The following is a 9,899-nucleotide window of genomic DNA, read 5'->3' on the forward strand; positions in this document are numbered from 1 at the left end:
GAGAGAGTGTGTTTGTGGGCTAATGCATTTGTGTGTTTGTCTGTTAATGTACCTTGTGCGTTTGTGTATTTGTGTGTTAATGTACCTCTGGCACTCCAGCATGTCTGTGAGAGAGTGTGATTGTGTGGTAATGCGTTTGTGTTTTAATGTACCTTGTGCGTTTGTGTGTTTGTGTGTAAATGTACCTCTGGGACTCCAGGATGTCTGTGAGAGAGTGTTCAGTCTGTGTTTGTGTGGTACTGTGTCTCTGGTGCTCAGCGGAAGAGCCTCACCAGGGTAAACCAAAGGGATGGAGCTGCTCTCCTACTGAAGCTGCATGGTGTAAATAGCTGACTGGATGTGCCTATTTGCTTGCTTGTGCAAATCCCATGGAATGTAGATTGACATGAAGACCACATCAGGGTCAGAGATGTACACTGAACAGAGTGCAACGTCACATTATAGAGCTAGTTTCCAGAGTGTTCACTCAGTCTTTATTGCTTTCACAGCCTTCCTCTCCGAGGCTTCTGCCGGGCTGGCGCCTGATTCTCTTCACCACAGCCCTGTGACCATGGTTACGGTGTGCCCATGAGCAAGTAGAAGGTGAGGGCAACGATGAGGAGGAGACACAAGGGAGAATTGAAGGTCTGGTAGGCTGTGGAGGGCATAAAGACGTCCACATACTTGTAAATGCTGATCATGTGATCGGACACAGGTGGAGAGTCAATGTCGTGTCTGGTGATGGAGCCTGAAACGGGAGTCAAAGACGGGGGTCAAACTTACAAAAAAGCACTGACACTCACCTGAATGGGCATCCACTTTTACAACAGCCACTTACTCACCCTGTATGGCAGGTCCCCAGGCAAACAGGTAGTACCAGCTGAGGTGCAAGTCAACTAGCGTTTCCTCACGGGGTACATAAAGAGGCCGTTTGAAGCGACATGTCACGCGTCCATTGTCAAAAACACCCTCCTCGTCTCGTGCCGGGTTGCGCTTGATCTCTTTAGCCCACTGGCCCACGTTGTAGAAGTGGTGGATGCGAACACGGCCATTGTCATCATGAACACAACCCATCACATCGTCACCTCCCTGAAAAAGAGCCAAGAGCCTTTTACAAAACTGTTGAAGACAGTTGGAATGACCTATTGGTTTCAGGTTAGATTTATATTTCTAAAGGCACTCAGAAAGAGTTATTTTAATGTTATAACTAACATTAAATCGACAGTTGGTGGCAGGAAAAGAAACGGGGGGGGGGGGGGGGGGGGTTAAAGAAGGGAGAGGGGGCAGAGGGCTGCCTTTTTAAACTTTGTTTAGCCTGACAAAAACTCACAGTGTAAATAACTGAGAGTTGTGTAGCATGCTTGCAATCTGTGGGGCAGTCACTTAAGAGGCAAACATGCCACCTTACCAAATACGCAATTTCTCTATAAACCGAATTTCCCTTGCCTTCTTACCATTTTCTTATCAGATGAGAATCCAACAGCAACCCATCCATCTGTGTCGGCACTCAGCTCAAACTCAACATCTGTGCCAATACGCCTGTAGCTCAGGAAGTAGTCACAGGTTTCTGCATCGCAGCCTGGCTTCCCATATCTACACACAAATATACACACCCCATAGTTAGACCTGTAGTACAAAGGAATTATATACACATCCCATAGTTCGACCTGTAGCACAAAGGAATTATATACACACCCCATAGTTCGACCTGTAGTACAAAGGAATTATATACACATCCCATAGTCGGCCTGTAGTACAAAGGAATTTGTTTCTCTTGAAAGTATTAACAGTGACAATCCCCTAATACAAAATAAGAAATGTGACAGAAGCTATAATAGGAAGTGTTATACTATAGCTATAAGATATCAATACAGTGTTATATACTATAGCTATAAGATATAAATAACGTGGTATGTATTATAGCCATTAGCTATAAATACAGTGTTATATACTATAGCTATAAATTATAAATATAGTGGTATACTACTAGCCTGGATACCAGCCTGAACTCCGCCCACAACATTTTTGGTCTGGGAACTTCAGTCTGGACTTGAGCTAGTTGGGAGAGATTCAAGTTTTCGAAAAAGTCGAAAAAGCAATCTAAACCAATCAAATTGTAAGGGCGGGCTTTATACGTTGATGGACAGATGACCAACCAACGCTTGAGTTGATTAGATAGATAGAGTATACATCGAACAAAGATGGCGCCGTCTCGGGAGCTTAGTGGGACATATTTTATATGATTAAAGCTATCTACACAACTTTTTTTATGTCTACATTGACTCGGTTAGTTGTGTATGTGCAACACAAATGTTGCCGAGGATTGTAGGTCTTAACTGAAGCGCTCAAGACCATTATTGATAGGTTATTGCTAACGTTAGACAAAAAAGCCATTGAAACAAATGGTAGCTAGCTATAGCCTTAGTGCTAATAAGTACGTGAGCAGGCATATCTCACAGATATTGACAGCGCATTCATTTTGAAAGAGGAACAGAGAAACACGATCAAGGCATTTGTCGATCGAAAATATGTTTTTGCCGTCCTTCTTAGGGGATCCGGTAAAAGTTTTAATATTCAGATGGTCATACTATGTTGCTCAGGGCCTCGTTTCCCGAACGCGCACTTAGCCTAAAAAGCACTTGAAATCGCTCGTAAGAGGATTCCTACGTTGCAGACGGGTTTCCCAACGCCACACTTAGCTTAAGTGTATCTTTCGTTGAGAAGAATTCTACGTGTGGTCAGGACCAGTAGTAACTTCACACTTAGCGATTTAATCCACCAGGGGCGTCGTTCGACCGTCGTTCGGAAGAAAGGGGAATTAAAAAAAAAAAACATGGCTACTTGAAGCGAGGAATATTTTACATTAATAAAGCTATCTACACAACTTTTTATATGTTTATAATGACTCGGTTTGATCTGAAATGTGCTACGCGACCAATGCAGAGTATGTCGGTCTTAACTGAAGCTTTCAAACAGTAGTTTTATGGCACAATTAGCGCTTATGCCACCACTCCATTGGCTTATATGGTAGCTTTATAGCTATATGGTTGTATACATATATATTTGCAACTATGTTCTTCATTGAAACTTTTTTTAAATCGCTAGTTTCATAGCTCATACAGTCACGCATGACGTACGCTTCAACCCCCTCGACACCTTATCCAGGGGTGTCGTTCGGCCTATTGTAGAAGAAATCCAAACGATGTTTCTGTGTATAGCACATCATGAGAATGTCATTGTTTCACCTGCCTATTCCCATCAAAATAGAAATAAAGACTATTGAGTATTTGAAAATAAAGATAAGGCTATACAAAACTAGTGCAGTGCCCGTAGGAATTATGCATTCAGTAGTGTTAGCAGACGTAGGGCTGTTGGGTAGTGTAATGGCAAGACATATTTGCACTCCAAATAGGTACAGGTTACACTGAAGTATTATTGTGATGCATGTTTCCTTTTCATTAAGAAATGTGTAAATGGTAGCCTTTTTGGAGAGTTACCAACAAATAAAGTTTGAGATTATGTAGTGGATGCAGTTGAATATACTGTAGATGTCAACGTTGCTGTCTAAACTATAAACTAAATGTCATAAAGAAAGACATTATTTAAAATGAAGTTATGGTTGAAATAGGATCACTTCTTTATTGTAAGGGTAAGTGTAGGGTAAGAATGGTCATGCAGTTGGACTCAAATGTAGGTTAATTTTATTGAATGTATGTAGCCTACTGTACTGTATGACTTCGATGATGCTAGCTTTGACAGCCCACTCTCAGACAGATCGTAATAAATGTCCTTACAATGGGAACACAGTTTAAATAGGCTACTCTGCTGGAGATGGCGTTACTATCCCCGCCCCGAATTCAGTGCACATTGCACGTTCGATGCACGCATAGGCTAGCTAATTTCACAGCCATTAACGTAAACAGGTTAACCTGGCGTAAACAGCTCCTAAGAGCTACTTAAGAACTCGTGCACGTTGCGCTCGTGCACCTGACTTTAAGTTGATGGTTGGGAAACGCACGTTAATAGAAAGTGTTACTTAGTGTACGATGTCGCGAAAATCCACGTAGGCCGTTAAGATACGTCGTTATCGGGAAACGAGGCCCTGATTAGTTGTAGGCAATGTTCCCTCTAAGCTGCGCGCGTGCGCAGGCCAGTCGAAGAGGCCGCGCAATATATTTTTCAGACCACGCACATTTTTCAGACCGCATAAACGATTTTTTTTTTAGGGTTTAAAAATCTGAGCATCAAAGGGGATGTAGGCTAGTTAATAAACATTTAAAATACTGACATGTTTGACAACCAAGCCGGATGTGCGTTAGAATGTTTACATACAAAATTTCCTTTAGCTCTCTTGCCGGTCTCTGCTCCAGCAGTTATAGGCTACCATGGCGAAAAGAAAGGCAGAGCAGGTGCCCCAGAAAAAGGTCTGCCTAACGTTTAAACATGAGCGGCTAGATGAAATAGTCCAAACTGACTCAGGTAGGATAAAACTTTCAGACATACTTATATGCTCGGAGGCAAACGCGAAAATAGTTCGCTCGTGGGAAAACATGCAGTGAACAAAAGTGATATTATTCTGTTTGTCCTTAAAGTTTGTGAGCACTTGCATGCCCGCTTCCCTGAGCTGAGTGGGCTGCCTTTGAGCCGGACACGTTGGATCGTGCAGTTAGTAAATTTGATCATGGGCTGAATGACGTGACCAATCTGGCGAAAAGGTTTGAAGCGCTTCTGGAGGAAGCATAATATGCGGTCCCGGGACTCATTTGTCGAATTCAAGTTCATGGTTATTGAAAAAAGGTGGTGGCTGAAAAGTGAGCATTTTCCAGATCTGGTACAACTTCGACATTTGTGGCACATTCCAAGCATCTAGCGCCGACTGTGAACGCGGTTTCAGTCTAATGAATGCCACTATGTCAAACTCGTGAAGCGAGAAGATTTGAGGTAGAAATTTCCAATATTTTCAAAGTGATCTTGAAAACTACAACAACATTTTGACATATGTATAGTCAGAAAGGTGTTTCTTCCATAGGCCTGCAGATAAGATGAGCCAAACAGCCAGATAGGCCTAGCTCCCTCAATGTAATTCGAATGACATGTTTTGTAGCTTAGTTTGTTGCAAACCACTCCAGTTATTACATTTTTTATAAAGGCTACCTTTAGGAAAAAATATACCATAATTACTATATTTATTGTAAAGCACTGCATTAGCATTTTTCTTTCAATTAAGTTCTACTTAAATGTTGTACCTGCTGAGAAATGACTAAACACCTTGGATACTTTTATTTAACCAGTGAACCAGTCATAACCTCCCTAAACCTTATTTATTTTCAACCAAAGATCCTTTAAGTTCAACTAAACTGACTGGTAAAACACCATCATTAAAATGTTCCAAAGTCCAGCCATTATAAAGGATATTGGATAAATACCAACCTTGTAGACTTATTGATGCATTTGCTGTCATCTCTTTGGAAACCTATGGCTAACGCAGGCTCGTGGTCATTTTTGTAAGGTCGCGTGGTTTACGAATTGCTCACATTGGTGAAATGTGCGCTCAGAATAAAAAAATATTTGCTCAGTGCTGAAAAAAATTAGAGGGAACATTGGTTGTAGGTATCCAATTGAGCGAAGAGGCATTTTTTTTCCTGGTTCGTTGAAACACGCCCCATAATCACAGCCCAATGGCTCAGCATCAGACTCATATTCTGACTAGAATTATGAGTTTGACATCGTCAGGCTAGGTATATACTATAGCTATAAGATCATCAGGGTCCAAGCAGTACGTTGTATTTTGTTGTAGTGAAATGGCTGATTTGTATGAAGTTGGGTTAATAGCTTAATAGGTTAATAGTAACAAAGGAGGGAGAGTCTGCACCAATTTTCTGCATGCATAAGTGATGTTTCAGTTTGGATGAGGGATCGACACCTTCAAATCAATCTTTAAAAAACTGAGCTCCTGATATTCACAGCCAGCTATCCGACAAAATCCAGTTTGTTTTGCCTTCATAGACCCCAACTAAAACTGCACAAAATGTGGGTGTTAATTTCTCTGAGCACGTAGCTTTTGTCTCAAGATCTTGTCAGTTAACACTCTCTCTATAATATTCGGAATATCAGACCCTATGTCACACAATATTCCCTGTTCCTGCTAGAATTCCAAATAAATCCCTCACTCTTACCTGTACGATAGCCACTGGAGCTATTTAAATGCCATGATTCAGCGCCAGTTGCGGCTCCTGAAAAAATTCTCTCATTTTGATAATGATTACGACCCATTTAGTATACATTAAGCAAGACAATTGAAAAACAGGAAAAAAAAACTCTCTCCCTTTAGAGTTTGGCAGTACGTTGCCCAAATCGCACTTATGGACAAACCGCCCCTGTTCAGCGCTATCTCCCCTCTTAACCACTTCCGCCTTCTGATGAGCATCTGCTGTCTTTGCCTTCTCTCAGCAACTAGCAGTCAAGACTCTTTCCATTCGTGCAACCTTGGTGGTGGAATGACCTGCCTAGTGCTTTCCATTCCAGTGACAGCCTTGATACATTTAAAAAAACATTTTTTCAACACCATGAGCCTAATGAGTTAAAATAAGTGTCACTTAAGATGAGTATGTGCTCTGACCTGCCATGCCATTGACCCTGGCTCTTTGGCATTTTTGGTCAGAGTGCATGTTTGGTGAGGTGACCACGCTCTCCCTTCGCTACAAATGGTGTCAGAAGTGGGATGGCTCGCTGTGAGGTCATCGGAGGCATGCCCGCTAGGTTGACCCCTGTGTGAGGGACTCCATAGATGGGTGGGGCACTTTTGTGTGGGGCGCTCTGGATGGAAGAATAACAGTTGGTGGATGCACGAGGAATGCCTGTGTGCGTGAAGCTGAGGGCAGTGTGACGATGCGATTGTCACTACAGATGAGTATGTGCTCTGACTGCCATGCCATTGAGCCTGCCGTTGTGTTAAGGGTGCATGTTTGGCACCCTGTATACCGGGGTTCGAGTTCAAGCATTAACTAAAAGTACTATGACACTCTGTGTGGCTGGTGGTGAATGATATCCCCATGCCTGTAATGACCTGCAGCACTTAACATGTGGACCAATCACAGCTGTGATAATGTCCTTTTGACCAACCCCTCCAACACAAGTGGCATTGCTTCATCAACACATCTTGATAGAGCCTGCAATGGGCCAAGTAACCTCACTTAGACAATAGGCCACCATTATGCTTGACAACAAGCCACTTATGTGGTGCCACATACAGTATACTGAGCCAACTTGCTGTGCCAGTAACCTCTACACCCTTTGTATGGCCGGGATTGAAGAGTGTTTAATTGTGCATGTAAGCTCAGACACAGAAGCAACAGCTTTGCCCAAACCCAAAAGGGCAGAAACACCAGTGGTCCAGACTAAGAGCGCAGAAATAAGCATTAGTACCTGCTGCCTCTGTAAATGGCAACTTTTGAAAACTAACCATAACATGGTACAGAGAGAAAGGTAGGAGTGTTCATAGTAAACTAACATTAACATGGTACAGAGAGGAGGGTAGCAGTGTTCATAGTAAACTAACATTAACATGGTACAGAGAGGAGGGTAGCAGTGTTCATAGTGAACTAACATTAACATGGTACAGAGAGGAGGGTAGCAGTGTTCATAGTAAACTAACATTAACATGGTACAGAGAGGAGGGTAGCAGTGTTCATAGTGAACTAACATTAACATGGTACAGAGAGGAGGGTAGCAGTGGTCATAGTAAACTAACATTAACATGGTACAGAGAGGAGGGTAGCAGTGTTCATAGTAAACTAACATTAACATGGTACAGAGAGGAAGGTAGGAGTGTTCATAGTAAACTAACATTAACATGGTACAGAGAGGAGGGTAGCAGTGTTCATAGTAAACTAACATTAACATGGTACAGAGAGGAGGGTAGCAGTGTTCATAGTAAACTAACATTAACATGGTACAGAGAGGAGGGTAGCAGTGTTCATAGTAAACTAACATTAACATGGTACAGAGAGAAAGGTAGGAGTGTTCATAGTAAACTAACATTAACATGGTACAGAGAGAAAGGTAGGAGTGTTCATAGTAAACTAACATTAACATGGTACAGAGAGGAAGGTAGGAGTGTGCAAATTGCTCGTAGTAAACAACAAGGACGGTACAAAACGTTTTCTTTTTTAATGCACCCTGGAACTGTGAACTTTTCTATGATGCCTCAAGGGGCGCAATTTGAACCGTGTTCTTTAGATACAAATGAGTAAATACTCTCCCTCTCTTTCTTTCTTTTCCTTTCTGTGTGTGTGTACGTGTATGTGTGTCCGTCTGGATGGGTTCAGTTCAAACATTAAAAATGCAGTATTTTCTGGCTTCTGCTTGATCTGCCTTGTTAGTGACACATGAGCAGACCTCCATCCAGCTTAGTGCCTAACCTAACTGCCACTTGAAAACACATCTTGAAGAACACAAACTCACCTCACACAACCCTTAGTTACTCCACAGTCAATCACTTTGATTCGTGCAAAAGGGTCAACGGGAGGAGCTGTGGGAAAAGGGTAACCTGGAATCAAAAACACAGACATGAAATTACAACCCCAAGATATGGTGTTATGTACTCTCTTGCTCATTCTAACTGTATTATAATGCATGTGCATTCTTCACAAACCATTAAGGGATACAAGAAAACTCTGCATATACTAAGGAGGGAACAAATGAGTGTTTGATGTGCTATGTCCTGACACTAATCAGTTTGAATGTAGCCCTTAATTACTCCACTGTCTTTCACTGCATCCACAATGATTTGATGTCTCATTAAAACCTGACCCAGTCAGTAGCAGTGAGTCGCAAATCCTGCTGGCATATTCTGTGAACATTAAAGATCGAAAACGAAAGAAGACAACCGAGGCGGCAGGAAAATAAGGGGCATTGGAATATAGTGCGCCAGCGGGGTGCTGACCATGGTGCTGATGGCGATCGCAGCAGTAGGCGAACAGATATAGAACACACACGATTTTCCCTAGCTACATCAGAAATTTCGATAATTACAAGTTCGTTCTTTCAACAGTAGTTAAAGTAAATAGCACGGTAGGCTATAATAATAACATGGCCTAGTATCCAGATATTCTACATTCAGCTTGAAATTCCTCGCCATTAACCCCTATCGTTCCCTGACATCTTCGTTTGATGCGCCAGGCATAACTTGCTATTCAGAAAGTTTTACCGTCATCAGAGAGATATCTGGACTCCAGGAATTCGGAGGCGAACGTGCTATATGAGTCCTTATGGTGCTCTTTATGGCCAGGCTCTCCGTGCTCCCCATGGCCGCCCCTGAGAGCGCTGTCATCGGTAGGGCTGGAGGAGACTCCAATCCAGAGCTCCGGGCCCAGGAGCAGCAACAGCGGTAAAGGAAACGAGGACATAGTAGGATGCATTCTAGAGCGATAGCTGGAATAACGTTATAATTCACATTAATATCCCAATATCCCAGTTCAAGCCGTACTTTTTTTGTTGCGCCGCAATTATTTATGTTTCGGCTGTACGGCCTCCGCTTGACTCCCGTTAGCGTCGCATCGCAAAGCTTGAACAGCTTTGATCTGAATCTGAGAAGGCTAATAACGCGGGAATTAGCTCTGATATTCCGGCCGACGAGAGAGGCTTGAGGAGAATAAACCATCAAGTAGAGGGATTAGCAACGGATTTACTGTAACAGCTGGCAGAGTCACTATGGGTCATCAACGTCTGTGAGGAAAGTCTCTTTACGCTTACAAAACAATCTAAAATGCCTTCATTAATATTACTTAGTATTTTTAGTTTGATTGGTTTGATTTAGTGTTTTTTTTTCTTTCGTTCATGGTTTCGTCCGCCCCTCCCCCCTATCAATCAATAGAATTTATATCCTGGTCCAATAGGAACGTGTGACGTCCTTAACGAGT

At 42.4% G+C, this 9,899-nt stretch overlaps 1 protein-coding gene across 1 annotated transcript; it reads right to left on the reverse strand.

Moving 5' to 3' along the window:
- Positions 1-554: 554 nt before the first annotated feature.
- frrs1l (ferric-chelate reductase 1-like) lies at positions 555-9,398 on the reverse strand (the record flags this gene model as incomplete). The annotated part of the gene is made up of 5 exons (XM_080858502.1): positions 555-727; positions 822-1,068; positions 1,434-1,572; positions 8,443-8,527; positions 9,188-9,398. The coding sequence occupies 5 exons, from the start codon at positions 9,396-9,398 to the stop codon at positions 555-557; spliced, it is 855 nt and encodes a 284-aa protein (XP_080714628.1).
- Between the last annotated feature and the right edge of the window lie 501 nt (positions 9,399-9,899).

The sequence above is a fragment of the Sprattus sprattus genome (genome assembly GCF_963457725.1).
Source record: "Sprattus sprattus genome assembly, chromosome: 19".
Lineage (NCBI taxonomy): Eukaryota > Metazoa > Chordata > Actinopteri > Clupeiformes > Clupeidae > Sprattus > Sprattus sprattus.